Source organism: Polypterus senegalus, chromosome 14 (assembly GCF_016835505.1).
Source record: "Polypterus senegalus isolate Bchr_013 chromosome 14, ASM1683550v1, whole genome shotgun sequence".
NCBI lineage: Eukaryota > Metazoa > Chordata > Cladistia > Polypteriformes > Polypteridae > Polypterus > Polypterus senegalus.
In genome coordinates this window covers 88,137,258-88,155,858 of record NC_053167.1, presented here as the reverse complement: position 1 = coordinate 88,155,858, position 18,601 = coordinate 88,137,258, and the positions used below count along the sequence as shown (strand labels likewise).

At 39.1% G+C, this 18,601-nt stretch overlaps 1 protein-coding gene across 1 annotated transcript in view; it reads right to left on the bottom strand.

Annotated features, from left to right (window-relative positions):
• The window catches only part of ptch2 (patched 2), a 38,359-nt gene that overhangs the window by 19,026 nt on the left and 732 nt on the right, over positions 1–18,601 (bottom strand). Inside the window, exons 2-5 of the mRNA XM_039734793.1 lie at positions 17,074–17,266; positions 3,486–3,675; positions 3,328–3,397; positions 3,125–3,216 (exon numbers count right to left, since the gene is read on the bottom strand). Coding sequence (XP_039590727.1) covers positions 3,125–3,216; positions 3,328–3,397; positions 3,486–3,675; positions 17,074–17,266 — 545 coding nt within the window. The remainder of the gene's footprint in view (positions 1–3,124; positions 3,217–3,327; positions 3,398–3,485; positions 3,676–17,073; positions 17,267–18,601) is intronic.

Below are 18,601 nucleotides of genomic sequence, written 5' to 3'. Positions count from 1 at the left end.
GCCATTAATAAAGTGCTTCTTCTAGTTTGATTTTGAAAAAAAACTTCAATACTTCAAAATTCAATACTTCAATACTAGCCTTTTTTTTTAAACTTTAATAGTCCACAGCAAGCATGTGCTTACTTCAGTTCATAAAAAAATGTATGTATTATATCTAACAATTTAAAGGACATTACCATATCTAATATTTAAGGCAATATTTCAAGACATTCCTTTCTATAAACACACTCCTATACACCAGGTATCACAAGTGTTTCTACAAAGGGACAGTTTTACTATGTATCACATTAAATTAGGTTGTTTCACTGTTTATTTATTGGCTATTGTTGCATATATTTTATACATCAGAGCTATGTTTTCATACTTTCATGAGCCAAATATATTTTTTTACATATGATGTGCACATTTTTGTCTTACTTAAATGGTGTTTAATGGAAAGAAACCTCCCTCATTGCTAAACGTTCAATTACAGTCAAAGCAGCCGTATGTCTCTCCGCTTCTCTCTCTCTCTCTCCTTCTCTGACTTTCCTGAAACAGGCTGGCACTTTGATTGTTGCCACATCACTCCCTTCACCCCCTCCCACAAGTTACAGCTCTCTTCTAAGGGGATGTTAAACCATTAATCTCTTCATCTGTAAAATATCCTTTTGTAGGTTTTTCTCTCACAGTTACAATGAGTGTATTTTTGTCCCACCCCCCACCCCACGTTTTATGCCCCTTCAGCTCATTTCACTGACTCTCAATAAAAAGGGGGAAAGAGAGAGAAAGAAAGAGGAGGGGGAAGAAGAAGAAGGAAAATACAGAGTTTCTCTCATAGCAACCCAAAATCCATGATGCCTCTACAATGGCCTCTAGTAAACTACTAAATATATTTTGCTAATTCTTACATGTCCATGATTTAATTTCAAATAATGTCTACTTTTCACTACATATATTTGAATAGAGAAAAAAAATAGTTTGGTGCCTATGTATAGGCAAGACCACTTTGTCTGACATTTGCAATGTCATATTATTTGTACTGGTCAAGGCAACCAGTTTTGTACTGGTCTACTCCTTTATCAACCCATCATAGCTCATAAAAGTTAACAATGCATAAAACGATTTTTTGCCATTTAATTCATCACATATATCTGTTTCTCTTCGCATAACAAAATGAATGTTAAGGTCTATTTTGTATTGCACACAGAGTGGGTCTTTTCTGTATTGAAACATCATTGCAAATAATTTTAAATGCACCACTCTTAAATAGAAGATGAAAAAAAGAAAAAATGAGTATAAAGAAAGAAAGACACACACACACAAAGAGAAGGAGGGAGAGAGATGCAGAATTGCAGGCTGGAGGACTCACAAAATGAAACTCTGGGCAGAATACCACTCTAATAATTCATGAAGAGCAGCTTCAAATAAAGCCAGTTCCCTCCGATTCCCACATACCAAGCGACCCTGCTTCTGCTTGCAAAGAGAGGCTCCTTTATCTCCTATTTTTTGCTTGAGTGAGCCAGCCCAGGCCCTTTTGTTTTTCCATAGATTGCTGCTCTTTGTTCTCTAAAGTTTTTTTTCTCTCCCTCTCACACTCACTCGCTCTCACTTCTACCCCTCTCTCTTTTTTTTTGGCTTTAAAAAAAAAAAAAAAAAAAAAAAAGAACTGTGCTGAACTCAAGCGGAAGCAGTACAGGACATTAGCCCAAGCAACAGATCCCACCCCTTCTAATCACTTTTGGGGGGGAATGGAAAGATCCTCAAAATTTAACTAACACTTATTTTCAATCAGTTTTTTTTGGTAAGACTAGTCAGTGTATATCAGTGTATACCAGGAAAGGAATATTTTTAAACAGGCTTCAAAGTGTTTTTTTACCCAGTTATGAACAAACTATTAAAGATATAGCTATTACATGCAACAATATAACTGGCCAAAAGAAATGCAGAATGAGCTTTATCTGCACATTGTCTAAGCAGGTTAATTAATTTTTAGGATATGTTACATCTCGATTAAGCATATAAAAAGAATATGTAAACATTATATTACATGTGTTGCCTTTTAAAATACTAAATGGAAAATAAATTCCATACCACTTTTTAGTTACAAAAAAGCCAGCTCATTGCAATTTTCCCCACTCATAGTCATAAAGTAGTTCCTTTAATTAAAAAAAAGAAGACATTGAACTCTATGTATCCATCTTTTTGCTGTTTTCGTCTGTGGGCCCGTGGCTTGAATAATGTCTGTTTTATTTGTTGGGCAACTTACAGCTTTGATTAACATGAGAATGAGTGGTGTTACCGGTGGCTGACAAAGCAAGCCCCCATGGTCCCTCACTGATGGACACACACTCGTAAACTAAAAGAATGCTAACCATTGTTAAACACAATGAGCAAACCATTGCCACCCCCACCTCCCCACAACCAGCATCCCATCCTATCATTTCCACTATCTAGCTTTAAATTAATTTTGGTCAACCACAGTTATAAAAATCCATACAAATGTGGATCTACACTTGTTATCTCATACATTATCTGCTAACTGCAGATTTTTATATGTGTGTTTGTTGGCTTCTTTGTGGGACCATTTTGTAATACCAACCTCATGCCTGAGAAAAAAAATACAATTTCCACTTTTTCTCCATCTAATATACACTTGCTAATTGTTCTGGGCTTTAAATAACCGATTATGACAGCATAAATTCAAAAAGATGTTAGTGAACTTCTTGGACAAGTCAAAAATGTTTAAAACTATATTAAAACCTATTTAAAGGAACTAGTTGTTCACATCTATTAAATCAAGTGAATGGATTTTCTTATTCAGATGAGCTAATGAACAGAGGGATCTTTTTATGTAGCACCTTTCACAGTTGATGTAATTTCAATGCTATGGCACAGGACATCAGACTGTACTTTTAGGTAGGATAAATGACACGTTCAGAGTAATAAGTCAGGAGGTAGCCAATTTGAATCTGGAGTCCAGCTAGCAATATGACTGACCTAAGGCTGTAGGTAGAGAGTAAACATTCTTTACACCTTTATAATGATAATTTGAAATTGATAATGATAATTCTTGAAATTAACTGAATTTTCTGCAAGTTTAAAGATTTTCAGGCTGCACAATGTTTCCAAATGTGTGATTACTTACGGTAGATAGGCAGAACCACCCTGAAGTTTGGAGCCTTCCCAGAAACAGTCTAAAGGGGTCACAATCATGCATGGAAAAAGTTTATCAATCATCTGTCATGTGAAAAAAAGAAAAAAAAAATGAATATTCAATTTAAAAAAAGAAAATAATACAGTAAATTTTTAAACTGACATTGGGAGTGAAGTTAGGTTCTGGTTACTTACCCTCTCTATCATTCCGTTTTCAATGATAGGGACACCTGATTTGTAGCAGATCTTGTTCAAGTCCCATGATCTATAAAAACAATAATATCACACATTCTTTAACAAAGAAATGACATCAGGAAGGTACATAATCCCAGAAGCTACGATATATGACTTACTTTCCGTACAAAGACACCTGCACCTTGCTGGCTCCCAGTGCTGCCTCAAGGTGCTGTAACAAAGCCTCCTGTGTGAGGACTGTGGCACCTTCTTTTTTGTTGGTCTGAATGAGCATCTGTGATGTAAAAATAGTGTCTTCTCCTTGTTTTTCCTTGGTGTATCTTAGCTCTTGACTTACACGGCTTCCAGCTAACAAAGCAAAATTAAGATTAAACTGATCAGGTGCTATCAGAAAAATAAATGAAAAATAACAGATATACAGAGAATTCATTGAATTATTCTATGGTCTAAAGTCCTAAAGATATTCACAGCATACCAAGATGTGAGTCTTGGAACATGAATCATCATGGATTGTAAGACCAGGGCATTGAACTGTTAACCACAAGGCTGTTGCTTTTATTACTGACTCACTGTGTCACTTGGAACAAGTCAATCAACTGGACTGTGTCCAATTAAATAAGAAATAAATATATCACAATGAAAGTTTTTTTCCCCACATCCTAAAAGACATATGTGCTAGGCTAACTGGGAATGCTGAACTGGGCCTATATGAGTTTGGATATGTGTGTGATTATTCCCTGTGACAAACTGCTACGTCATCCAGGATGATTGATGAGATAGATTCTGGACACACATAACTCTAGACCTAATGGGTTTGAGCATGCAATGTTATTATATAATTGTGTTATCCTCTGAAAATAAAGGAAGTGTGCATTTGTCAAGGAAAGAGAGACTAAATCATGCAACTGATGTCCTGTGCTGCCCCCTTGGTTGTTACTTCACCTTTATTTATAAGGTATACATCTTTTTGTACTTCATACTGTACCTCTCACAACAAACCCTCTTAGATGCTGTTCACTGTAAAGGGTGCTTTTTAAAATAAAAAAGAAACTATTCATTTTGTATCCATTTTCTTCAGCCTCTTTCAACAAGAGGCTTGCCTTCAACAAAATCTGCCATAAAGTTATTAGTAGTGAACAGAGTGGATGACCCGGGGACAGATGTGCTGAGAGCACCAAACTGAATTTGATTTTGACAGTTTAGCAGCTTGCAGGATGATGGGCTAATAATTATTATGCATAAAACTGACTTCAAGAGAGGTTCCCTGTGGTAATTTCTAATTTCCATCCACAGCCATCCTCCCCCATCCCTTTTTTCCTTACTGCTTTTCTACTTCCTACACAGCTCTACAGTCCTAACCACAGACTCTGGCCACGATCCAGGGAACAGAAGACCCACAGCAGAGCCTAAAGAAGAGAGATGCACCACAAGCAGGCAAGCTTGCAGCCTTTATTATTAACGGCTACATTATCTGCTTGTGTTTGAGCTGTCGTGCCTTGGGAGCAGATGAGGAAGCCTACATTTTGCATGTTCCCTAAACAATGTAACCCACTGGAATGCCTCCTGTATACTATTTTTTCACCACATTTTTTAAAATTCTTAGACATGTAAAGCTAGGATTTGTTTCAGCACAACTCATATTTTACCAGCGTCAGTTAAACATAAAGCTCAAAGAAAGATTCAGAAATGGACAAACGACTAAATTAATTTTAGCAATGTTTAAATCAGATTGCCAGGTCCATTAGAACCAGCAGCAAACATCAAAGCTTGAATACCCCGGCAAGGACTCAAGACCCTTAAACATCAGGATAGGGTGCTCTACTGTACCTAATAAGCAACAAGGAAAACTAACAAAGGATGGAAGATTGATTCAATGAATCCAGCATCCTTGAAAGGAAAAAGAAGAAGAAAGCATCAAAGCATTACAGGAAGCTTCTCAAGTCCAACCCCCTAATTAAGAGAAAGCAGTACTGAAAAGACAAGGCAAGGAATCCACAGAACCGCCAAGGGCTCTTCAAACACTCCACAGCCAGCTACAGGCCTTGGACAAAAAGAACAGCCACCTGACATTAAAGAAGACAACCGAGAAAGAGAGCCCTAATACGGAAAACAACCATCTGCTTTCATTTTGGGTGAACTACATTATCTGATGATGAGAAAAAAAAACAACCTTTTTTATTTTGCATTATGCTATTCTGCAACAACTAACCTAAAAGGCAATGTAAACGGCCTTTTGTCACCAAATCAAAAACAACAAGTAGTAATAGGCAACAGAAATACAAGTTTACAAAACAATACAGTATAAGAATTGTGCCTGTCACTTGCAAGTACTGTCCAAATGCTCCTGAACTATTGTAAGCACCAGCAGGTCTTCATTATGATTTTAAACTTGGTTTATATAAACTGATTTAAAAAGAAAAAAAAAAAAGTTCAATTGGCTTGTATACATTTCCTTTCCTTTTAAGCTTTGCGTTCATATTTAATGCAGGCAGGCATGTGTAGGAACACAGCTTCAGTCTCTCTCTCTCTCTCTCTCTCTCTCTGTGTAATTATAGGGCTCCTGAAGTAAATTATAGCTATTTGTGTCTCGTTCCGCCCATCTGGACCACCCATACAGGGACCCAGGCCCCGGCGTGCAATGATTGCTCAGCCACTCGCCAGATGGGAACTCTGCCGCTAGCTCCCTCTGTGGTTACAAGCCCTCACACTTAAAGGAGCCAGCACCGGCTTATTAAAAGAGAGCTAAAAACAAACATCCAAAAAATGTCATACCAGGTTCTCTCTTCTGTACTTGAAAATAGAAAACAAGAAATAATTATATTCCTGCCTCAAAGATGATAATAAACCAGAGTTTTTACACTGTAAGACATTTTAAATAGGGGCTTTTTAAATTCTGCAATGCATGTCTGCAAAATGGGTTGTGGTCATGTTGTTCCTGTAAACACCTGCCTTTATTTTATATGTATCACCTTTCATAATGACACAATCACAAACTGAATGAAGTGCAAATAATTAAAAACAAGGAAATAAAGTCAATCGTGTATTAAGTATATGCATTGAAGAACAATAAATTTAGACTGCATTGTGTGGTTTCAGCTCATTTCATAAATATTCACACCTGACATAAAACCTCAAACACAAAAATATTATAAGACGATATATCACCATTCAACCTACACAATTAAAATCTGTCTTTTTAAAATGCTGCTTGCACACGTAAGTGTGATGTCATTTCATAAATGTACAGCCTCAGGTTGTTCAAGTATGACAGCATGCCTTCTACACAGATGAGTGAAATGGTGACAGGAGGCGTGCAGCAGAAGGGAGATGCCCTCCCACCCAGGGGACAACTAGCATATCAGACCAGCAAGAAGGGGCTGCAAGCTGTATGAAATGTGACATGCAATTAACCTGTGATGTCAGCCACGCTGCTGGACCCTGTCAGCCCCAATCTCACTCATCCCTCCCTCGTCTGCAGAGTGCAAACAACGCATGTAGACTTATGGATAATTGGGGAAAGTAACTAGTTTGAAAAACTAATGCTGTGAGATGCCAGCACCTCTCCTTACACTGTATTTTTGGTTTTTTTTATTCCACTATTAAAACACGGTTTCCCTTAAGTTGCAACACCTTGAAAACCAAAAAAAGACATTTTGCGGATTTTGGCTACAAATGTAATTTCACAGGTCTCCCTTTTTGTAGCTACAAATCTTTCTGAAAAATCAAGATGGCCCTACAAAAATTTTCACTGGTATGCAAATGCGCAAGATAAAAGCACACTAGCATATAATAAATAAATTCACATCTTTTACAGCACACAGTTAAACACCTTAAACTATGTCACTGTCACAAGTGGTACATGTCAAAAAATAAATGCATGTGCTTTGCTGCACATAATGCTGCACAGCCCACCTTCAAAGTGTTGTAGGCAGATTAGCTGGATTAGGAAATGACTGAAAGGACTCGTGCTGTTTTGGAGGAAGTCTCACTGAAGCAAATACTGAAAAGCCATTTTTTTACCTGTTACAGCCTCCCAAACTCTTTCCCAAACACCAAGAGTGGAAGAGAATTAGACAGACTTGCACAAAACCCCATTACAGAGTGGTTCTTTTCAGTTTTTGCCTTTTTCCCCTTGCCACCATTTATTCATGATATAAAGACAGTATCATCTTAAAGCTCTCCCTAAGGGAACAGTCAACAAAATATGAAGATTGTTAAAAGATTTTGAGTTAGGAGGATAAAATACATGTTGTTAGCAAAATGGAAGGTTAACTAAAGCATGAACAAATACATTAGGCTTCTTCCATAATGCTCAAAAATCATTTTTTCCAAGAATCCAGTAGCAGATGGGTTCTCTACCACTGGCCCCCAAAGAAAAAGTTCAGGCGCTCCAAGGCATGAATACAGGCTTTTGTCATTCATTCTGAATGTCTTTCAGATGTTTCCCAACAAACAGGAAAAAATAAAGAAAACTCTGCAACAAAAGCAAAGAACCAAGCCTTCCCTTCCAAATAAAGCTATGCGAAAAAAGAGGAAGGGGTGTATGGAGAGGAAGGGGGGCTTGGCTTCATACCTTAGCTTTAGAAAGCCAGAGTGAGTGTGAGTATGTATGAGAGGATTTCTGTGGGAGCAAGAAGATGGGGTACAGAAAGTTTGTTTGGGAGGATGGATGTTATGTGTTTGGATGTAGTGCGTGCAGAAAACATTCAATTACAGAAAAAGTTTTAGCAAGGACTATTTTGTATTGTGAAACCTAAGAATTTTGACTTAAAGAAAATGACTGAAGAAAGAAATGAAGGTATGATGTTACCCCTTAAAAATAGAGTCTGTGATGGGAGTGGCAGTCATATCAAAGCCAAATTTAGATTAAGATAAATTTATATTTGCATTTATAAAAGTAGTCAAGGTTAAGAAAAGTGCTATAAAAAAAGATTCATTTAGAACCTATTCAGTCCTGAGACTCCTGTCAGGGTTGACATAAATTTCCACTGGTGTTGGCATTTAGGCACTTGCCATTTCCATATGTATAGACTTGCCTGTACTAATTATGCTAATCATTCCCACTGTTGGCTGCTGTGAAAAATGGTCGCATTAAGCACTCCACTGCCTGCTAATGCGGCTTAATGTGTGGTTGAAACATACATTCATCCCGTTGTGAAAGGCAAAATTTTTCCACATTGCTGGCTTCATTCAGACCAGAAATAAATTTATTGAGCTTGGGGACCATTTTTTTCCTTAGAGGCCTAGAGAAAATTAGTTGTTTTTTTTTTTTTTTTTAATGCGTAAATGGAGTAAACATTTTAAAAAAGGAAAAAAAAATACTAATCTTTGTTTTTAATACCATACAGTGATATAAAATATCAGACAGGTAAAACAATAAGCGAATGGCAAAAACATAATGTCAACCCTGTCAAGTGCTTGTTCACAATTGTATGTAGTGGAGCAGGTTGCCTGAACCTAATGATAACATGCCAATGAAATGTAAATGGCAGTTGAACAGTTGAGAAAAGATCAAGATGGGCATTTACTACCACACTACCAGCAGTCCTCAAGTAGCCAATATTAAATGGACCTGTAAAGCTTGAGATAGGTCCATTCATTAATGATAATTAAACTTAACAATGCAATTTACTTTACTGTTCAAGCAAGTAACAGGTGAAATGATGGAGTCAGTAATGCTACCATATATTTGAGGAAAATAGACTTCTGTTATGCTGCCCAGCTTGAAAAAGAAATGAATCCTGTACTGTATGAAGATATTCTCAAAACTGATTTAACCCCTTTTTCAAATTAGGCTGTGCAGACAGTACATGGCTGGGAGGGCGGCTGAGGAATACCCACTTTGTGCTGACCCATGCTAACACTGGACTTGTTTACTCTTTCTTCTGGTGAGGCCTGCAGTTCAGCAGTTCCAGTTTATTTATGTAGCTGAGGCCCTTTGGCTTACCATTCACCTCTGATAATGCTTGATAGAGCCTTCTTTCTCTGCTCTTAGGCTGGCCCAAGAAGACTGTGTATTTGTGTAATGAATTATGGCGTTCACCTTTAGACAGCTACTCCAAATGCAAATCGCTTCAGATTTCCTACAAAAGCAGTGTTTATTACAGTGGTATGAAAGGTGTCTGCAGTGCTCCAACTAGGTCAACTCATTCATGTTTTTACTCTAGGTGTTTTTTTTTTGTTTAATGCAGAAAATGTTTGATGGCCTGCCAGCCTTTATGACAACAAAGAAGAGTTTCATTCCTGTTAATCATGTTTAAAAGCATTTTAAATGCCCTGTCAAAGTAAGCCATTAACAGCCCAAATGTATTATTGGGGTAATAACCTGATGAGAATCTTTCAATCTAAAATATTTACAAATTTGAAACCAAAGAGTTTTTCTCTACATTGCACTGGTATTGTTACATGCTTGAGGGAGGAATTCACCATGAAAGGAACTAGGAAAAACCTGGTTTTATATGTATATGTATTATAATATAAAAATATAAATTATATGCAAATAATGGCTGCACCGTGGTATAATACTATGCACTTCTAATGAACATACTAATGTCCAGGACTCAAATTCCAGGGATGTTCATGGTTCAAGTAAAGTTTTTACATTGTTTCTGTGTCCGTGTGCCTCTTCTACCAAGGACTTTATTTTTTCTTGCACATTCCTAAAGATGTGCAGATTACAGTGACTTGCGATACTAAACTGGTCTCACGTGAATGTGCCTGCATGAGCACACCCTGTGGGCAACCAGCACATTGTCAATGACTATTTCTCACTTTGCACCTGACACTGCTGGGGTTGGTTCCAGACCTCTGCCAAACTGAACTGGACATGGCAGGGTTGATAATGTGTTTATGGTATGGATAAAAACTCATCTGTATATCATTGTTGATCTGTTTATCAATATATACATTTATGTCTATAGAGATGGAGTGCATAAATTATATGGTGCTTTTTGATTTTATTATTTTAAATATATTATCTTATGTAAACATATACAACTGCATGGAGCTTGTAAGCAGGAAGCATTCGATGGTAAAAGCGCCATTAACTTCATAAAAAGGTGAATTAGTCATGAAACTACCATAAAACTGACTGCTTTAAGTCTGTCTTAAGTATTTTATTTTTTTTAAATCTTAAAATCTGATCCTTAAAAGGGTGTCGGATTTAACCTTTCACTCTATATTCCAAGATAGCTACAAATCTAACCAAAATAATTTATCCATCCATTTTCTTAACTTACTTATTCCACTTTTCTCATGGCTTAATAATAATAATAAAAATTCTTTGCATTTATATAGCGTTCAGCAATTGCTGGTTAAGGGCCCAACAGAGCAGAGTCCTTATTGGCATTTACGGGATTCGAACCGGTTTAGGAAAATGAGTGCCTATCCCATAAGCACCAAGTACAAAATGGGCGTACTCGATTAAACGCCAGTCCACAAAATTACTTGCAGACAAATAATTCCATGTTCACTAACACCAAGATAATTTATCAGCAGGAAAATGAACAGAAAAGAAAACGAGGCCACTAATGTTGGAACAGCAGTCAGACATAAATTATATACATTTTTTTTGACTTCTTAACTTTGCTGTTTAAAGGTTTCTGAAATTCAAGAGTAATTACTGTATGATGTTGTCTTTCTTGACACTCTTTACTCCAACCAATGCACCTTTAGATTGACAAGTAGAGGAGCATTAATAACCTTTGACAGGCTTCTTTGCATTAAGTCAATCTCGTGCCTATTACTGTGCAGTAAACCAGTATTTACAAATAATGCAAAGGATTTAATGTTTATTTATATTGTCTCTTTATTGAAGATCCTTGAACATGCAAATGTACAGGCAGATAAAAGTTAATTTCACATCGTGTTTTTTTTTTTTTCTCTGCCCAACAGCTTGAAAGTTGGACATCATGGAAACCTGGGTCCTATTATGCTCTTTTGATTGGCATTGTGTCAACATGAAAAAATGCTGATTTTTTTTTTGTTTTTTAAACCAGAAATGTGGTGGGATACGACAATTCCCACATGGATCTTGGTGATATTGATGCAAGATGTCTGCTAGACTCATGCTAGTATAAGGCAGGGAAGTATTGCATTTCATATCACATCCCGCCCTTTAGAGCTTCACCACACTGTGAAACACGAGAGCAATTTTCATATTCCAATATTTGACTTTCTTGACCCATATGCCAACCTATACACCCACGGGAAACTTATTTGTAATGTCCTCCATCACTTGTTTTCTCATACTTTTAATCACCTTTTTTAACACTCTGAGGATTAAACATTATTCATTTTCCCAATTTTTTGTATTACATTTAGGCCACACACACCCACTTTTCTTTCTTTCTGCACACACACTTTGTACGACTCAAGCAGTACAAAAAAAAAAAAAAAAAATACAACAGTAGACATAGCTGTCAATAAAAGAAAAGAAAAAAGCATTTTATGCCACCAATGTTCTGTGACTAAGGTGCAGAGGATGACCAGTTTCCAAAAAGAGCCTAGATGCAGTTAACCCGATCATTGGCCTATTGTGCCGATCCTGACTGGCACCCAAATCCTATTTTTCTAGTTCTGCGAGCTTGTGCTGCTTGACATTACATGCCGTAACAGGATACAGGAGTCAGCAGGGCTTCTGGGAATCTAAAAAGCTAAGCCGCACTTCTGCTATTGTGTCTCATCTGCGGCCTCTTCAATACAGTTATTATACCTGCTGATACGCACTGTTTGTTGTTTTGTGTTATTTTGTTTTACTCAACGCGCCTGGCCATCGGTTTCCAAAGTGTTTTGCAGATCTTAATCAGAATGTATAAATATGTACCCATTTTGAAAGTCCCCATGTGTCTGACCTTCAGTGTCCCTTAAACCCCCCGCCCCCCCTCCTGTCACTCGTCTTTCTTCCCTTTAACAATGCACCCAAGGCCCTATTATCTGTGCACTTTGTGCTTTTATTCACATGGCTGATGATTTCTCCTTCCCTCTCTCTGCTTCTCTTTCCCATCTCTTTCTTTGCACCTCATTTGCATTACGGTTTACAGAGTTGGGGTGCACATCCACACACCCTTGACAGAAAGAATGAGAGAAAGAGAAGCTGCGTGGGGGAGGGGGTAACAGAAAGGCAAAGCCCAACATTGGAAAACGTTGCACCATTGCCAATTGCCTAATGGTTTTACAAAAGGGTAAACATATGCACCTTCAGACTGATCCACAACAAAATAAAAAAAAGTTAACCTCCTTCACTTCACAGCCATCCCCTCCAGGGCCTTACTGAGACCATAGTGAAGTGAGGAGTGAGTGGGTGGTCCTGTTCTACAAACCAAGCATCCAATACCTTTACTAGAAAAAAAAATGGGGGGCATGTGTGAAAGTAAAAAAAAGTCACAACTCAGTGGGTCAGTAAAATGCATTTAACACATTTCAAGCATACATGCAAGAACACCCCAGTCCAAAGAAGACTTTCTCAATCCAATCCCAAAATGTTTTTCTGTTTTGTAAATCTTTGACTATGAATCTTTGAGGCAACTGATTCACAGCACAGTGTCTGCGTCTGCATTCATTCTTGCCATGCTGAAGTCTTCATGGAATGCACTTGAATATTTCACAGTAGGCGGCGTTCACATGCACTTTTAATAATGTGGCTACAGAGGGCAAACCTGGATGCTTTATCGCCAGAATGCAAGCCGTCATGAAGCTAATTAGATTTGTACTGGTCATCTTTATCATCAGATCACTCCCTATATATAATCATGGGCAAAAAAAACATTTCTAAAACTATTCGTTAATGTACTTCTCATTTCAACAAATACATAACTGCGTATGAACCAAAGTAGCAGCACTCCCTGCTGTAACCCAATGAACTTTATTTTCTTTTCATTATAGCAAACCTTCCTTAGTTTCACAGGCAATTTTAAGGCTAGAAATGATCACTGGGTAGGAGAATTGGTGACTCTAAACCATCCTGGTGTGCATCCTGTGCTGGGCTAGCAAACTGCCCAGGGCTGTTTGTGCCTTGAGCCCACTGGTGCTAGGACACAATAAGCAGGTTCACAAATGGATGGATGAAGAAATGCTCACTTGAGTATTTCATGGAAATAAATGAGAACATAACATTCACATCTTTGGAGCACTTTGCCACCAATGAATAAACTATCACCTTGTGAGCATTTTGCTGACTTGTCCTTCGCATCAGTGTGTTGTAAACTAATAGTCTGTTCTTTGAAGTGGGTTTGGAAGTTTGTGTAAAAGTCCATGCTCAACTAGACACACCAAGACGTTCTAAGAAAAAGCCCTAATCTATTGCTGACATTATTAGTACATTGATGAAGCTTGGAAGAAAGGCATGATACAAAACGAATTGGTGTTTCACCTCATTTATTTTTAGGTCTGAAACAGAAAGGATAAAGTTTCGAACCGAGGCCTGGGATGACAGTAGCGTCTTTAAACTAGTGTTCAGCTGTCCACATCTGGGCAGCCTATAAGCACATAAAGCACTGTGGCCATACGCATTAATTAGCAGTGACAGGAATATAAAAAACCCTCAATTACATTTTTAAAAATAAACTATTTTAAGAACCAAGTTTGGTCTGCCTAGCAAGTGAACTACACGTTACACATATTAACACCCACTGTGTTTAACAAAAATTCATTTATTTACTTCCTTTAAGTGAATTTATAGCTTAGAGTTGCATGAAGGCACAGTGAGAAGTGCTTTTCAGTTCTGGGCTCTGTTTGCTCTCTCCCTTTTCAGTGCGAGTTTTATCGGAGAGTCCAAAAAACAAAAAAACAGCTGTCACAAAAGTTAGCATCTTTATGTTGCTCTGATGTAACTGGGCCTAAACATGTACCATGTTGGCTCAGACTGGCATCCTACGCTGAAGCATTGTTATTCCACTCTAATTGCTGCCAGTCAGAGCAGAGCCAGAATCGGCGCCTTTTCACCATGCCCCTGAATTGGATTAAGAGATCAGAAAATGGATGGATGGATGGACACATTTTCAAGATGTGTTTTATTGGTTGCCTCCTTAGACTGTGCCATGGGGGCGTGTGCGTCCCCAGTTCACGGAGATCAGTGTGCCTCTCGATGATTGTGTGTGTGAGAAATAACCTCTGCTTGTTACCAAACCACTTAAAGTCCATTCAACTCGAAGCAGCTTTGTCAATGGGCTATTGGAGAAAACAACACAGGCAGAAACTTTAGAAAGTGGGACTCGGCCTCTTAAAGGCACAGCATTCACTTTTCTGCCCCCTTTCTATTCCTTCAACTTATGCTATTTCATTTTGAGCCCGACACTCTTGCCTCAGTATACGGATTGTGGTTTTGTTTGATTTAGCACAAGGTGTCAAATATTTCTTTTAAATGATGTAACAACAAGCGGCGTCGTGGTGATTGGTCGCTGCTCAGGACATGTTTAAAACATTCCCAGTTCCCTTGCACATCATCCCTCTGATTTTGTAAAAAGCTTCTCACGGCACACAGTGTCCCATTCGCCCTCCAGCTCACCTGTGTAAGAGAATCTGCTAAAGTCGGCTTTCAGTGACAAAAGAAAAGTAAATGTGGCTGAGCCCTAAATGAGAACAGCAGAGAGTACAAAAGCATGTGTAGGAAAAGAAAGGGGAGGCAATTACACCTTTGAATAATATGCAGCTGCTCTATAGAGCTAGGCAAAAAAAAAAAAACTACTAAAACAACTGATAAAATTGGCAGGAAGACACATGAAGCCTCTTTTCTTTTACAACTGCTGTGACTCTCTTAGTATGTGTGAAACAGGTGGGTAAACTTTAGTGGCATTCACTCCCCCCCACCCTACTCTGCAAAGGAGGAGTGTGTGTTGGGGGCATGGGGTGGGGTTGCCTTTATTGTTGAAAGGAATCCAAGAATAGTTTAAGACCACACAGGGAGAGAAGGAGTGAAGCAAGGGGGGAGGGGTCAGGGCCTCAAAGATGGCTAACGATTCACACAGCCCATCTGCTCTTGGGATCAGCAGCCTGAGCTGAAGCCTAGGGGGCTTAGAAGGAATTCAGGAGTGTGAAAACCAAATAGAAACCATTGGAGGCCCAGAGTGGGCCCATGTGTATAAAAGATAAGATGGAATGAATGCAAGAAACAGGCTAAAGGAAGAGCACTCAGGTAAAGGGCACAGAGAGTGAACAATGACAAAGAGCAACAGCACCGAGAGACAATCAAACACCACAGTACAGTAAAACAACAAATCATTTACAAAGAAGGGGGTTTGTAAAATGAACTTTCTACAAATTAAGTATGAACCCAATATAAACAAAAAGAGAAGACACCTATGCCAAAAACACCTAAGGCTCAGGGTTGCAGTTTGAGGGCAAGGTAGTTTAAAACGGAAGAATTTTCCTCCTACCCAGTTTATAACCCATTTAACCAGAGCTGGGCTGCATGAAGCCTGGTCTCTATTTCACAACGTGGGAAGCAGCCCTGGATGGTGTGCCAGTCCATCTATGACCACACTCACTCATACGGAGTTTAGAGTTGCCAGTTAACTTAAATGATCAATTATATACATTCAATTTGAAACATGAGCGCTCTAACTGCACAAAGCTGGCTAGCAATTCCACACACATCTTCCTTTACTTTCAAGACATGGTGAGTAAGAGTAACAAGTGACTTAACTTTAAATTTTCATTTGGTTTGCTTTGCTTTCCATGTAACCATAATATGAATGAATGCCGTTACCTTTTGCACTGTAAGGTGAATTGATTTGTAATCCAAACTATGAAAATCATTTCAAAATAAAAAAAAAAGGTCTGAACAACTGAAATCCTGCACAAAAATATAAACTAGATGACATTTCAGTTTTCAATACATAGGTAATCACACACACACCCTATAGGACTTCCTGCAGGACGGTTTTCATTAAGGCAGAACTTTTCAGACAGGAGGCTTGAGGGCTCCCTGGGGGGTCTGTGAGAATGTTAAGGGGTCTTTTCCAAATTTGGAAACATTTAAGCTGCAATGTATTTCTAATTGTAAATTGGACACTGCTAAATATCATAAAAGTCAGCCAGAGACGTAACATCCAACTATTTACAGCATGCACTTTGAAATCCAAAGGTGCTTGATAACCACCACCCCCCCCCCACTCAGGACAAATGGATATTTTCCCTGAGTGCCATCTGTCATGTAGTATTTCATGCCATCTTAGAAAGAAAAAAAATGTATGGTGTAAGAAGGGGGTATTAAAGAGTCCATTGGAGACCAAAAACCTGGTAGAAAGATGCCTGCGTTCTGACATCACCGGGTTTACAACTTCCTATAAGTCTGACATCAGGATACACAACAAGCAGGAAATAACATGAAGTGATTGTTTTTTTTTAATAAATTGATGCTGAATAGCTCAGTTTTCATGTATCACACACATGGTCAATAAATACATTCTGTAAATGCAATCCATAACGTTGCTTTGAATTGGCCAACAGGCTCCACTTCATATTAATGAAACAACAAACTAAAGACACTTCAAATCATGCCTTCCAAGGCCAGTCAATCAATCAAGAGGACCTGGCAATGAAGGTACGTACATGCCTACTACTCCAGTGTCTAATCTTCAAGTCACCATAAGCTGAGAGGCTAATGCTAATAAACACCAAAGCCCACCTCCATTACAATTTGTAAAGTGCCAGCTGGGGTCACATGGCTTACACTTGAGACACAGAGTGGGGTGAGAGACCCCCTGAGTAAAACACAGAGCTGCATGCGCAAAAAACACATTTACCAACCTTCCACCCATAGCTGTTCGATGTCCGTCTCAATCGCAGCAACTCGCAATCCGACTGCCAGGGCCCCGAAAACCAGGAGCCCAATGAAGAGGACCTTTCCGCAGTGGCGCTGGATGTGACAGCCCAGGGAGAAGAGCAGGGCCTGGAACCGCGCCCGGAGCCACAACGGGGCCTTCTGTCCCACCGCCTTGCCCTGCGGAGAAACAACAAGAGCGCGTTACAGTAGGAACACGTGCCGGTCACGAAAGGACAGCCGAAGAGGCGAGAGGCCGGCAGGCGTGCGGGCGAGCGCGCGCGCGCCCACAAGCAGGAGGCCGACTTTACCCTTCCGTCAAGATAAGCCGATCGGGGGCAGCCGTCGATTAATCGCTATTGGCACAAGCGTGGCATGAAAGGGCAATGCGAATGAGCCAGTTTCGAATGTTAACCGAAAAGTAAGTGTATCCAGCCAAGATGTGCAGAGAAAGGTGCCATGGCACGATGCAAAATACAGCAGCCGGCACACCCACATTTACTTATTCATTGTACGGAACCCATAATAAGCAAGAGTCAGCAACATTTAAATGAGCTCTCTATAGTGCGTCTATTAATTACTGTTTTCTAACACAAACAAACCTTTGGTCAGTTAGTAACTAATAGATGCCACATTGGCATCCCTTCCTATATGTTCAGTGATTGGTGCTTAGACTTAAGACCAAACTGTAAGGGTCTGGATGGTTACCGGAAAATGATCAATAGATGCACCTACCAAGAACTCATAGCATGACACTTAACGTCTGACGAGCACTATTTTTAAAAATCTTATATGGCAAATTAAGAGAAGCACGCATACCTGTAGCACAAAACTCATGCATTTCAGACCTGACGTGCTCACTCAGAATCCGTCTTGCCAAGCCGCTGATATGACCAGACGGGATTTCCTACTTTTTGCTTCTGGTCTGCCAAGTCCGTACGCTGCTATGAATGAACCGAAGTGTCTGCCAATTAGCTGCATTCAAGTTGGCATCGCCCACTTCTCCCCATGTCAGCTTGTGCTTATTTATGCAAATAATAATAGTAATGGTGACGGTCGTGGTGATGGCCTTAGAAAGGACTACTTCCTGCGCAAGTCGCTTTTTGCTTGTCGCAGATCACTTCTTTTCCTCCTGTCAGTTCTCCTGATTGCCTGTGCGGAATCTCTGATGGCTAGTCAGATAAAAAAAAGTCGGTTCAGCGAATTCCTTTTCAAGAACCACCACAGCGGTCTAGCGATATTCATATAGTGCTATGGGTCTCTACTTAAGCCGAAAATGAAAGCTGTCCTACAGGAGCTGCGTCTCAAACACACGCAACTGAATTCCGTACAAGAGGAGAAGAAGAGTGAATGATCGGGGTAGCACGTAAAAGTAAAAGAGAATGTTGAGATAAAATAAAAACGTAAATTTTACTTTTATACAGCGCACACGCTGCTATTTAAAATGCGTGCATATACAAACGTAGTACAGTATAATATTGGCATTTTAAGTTCACCTTTTCAGTGAGAAATACA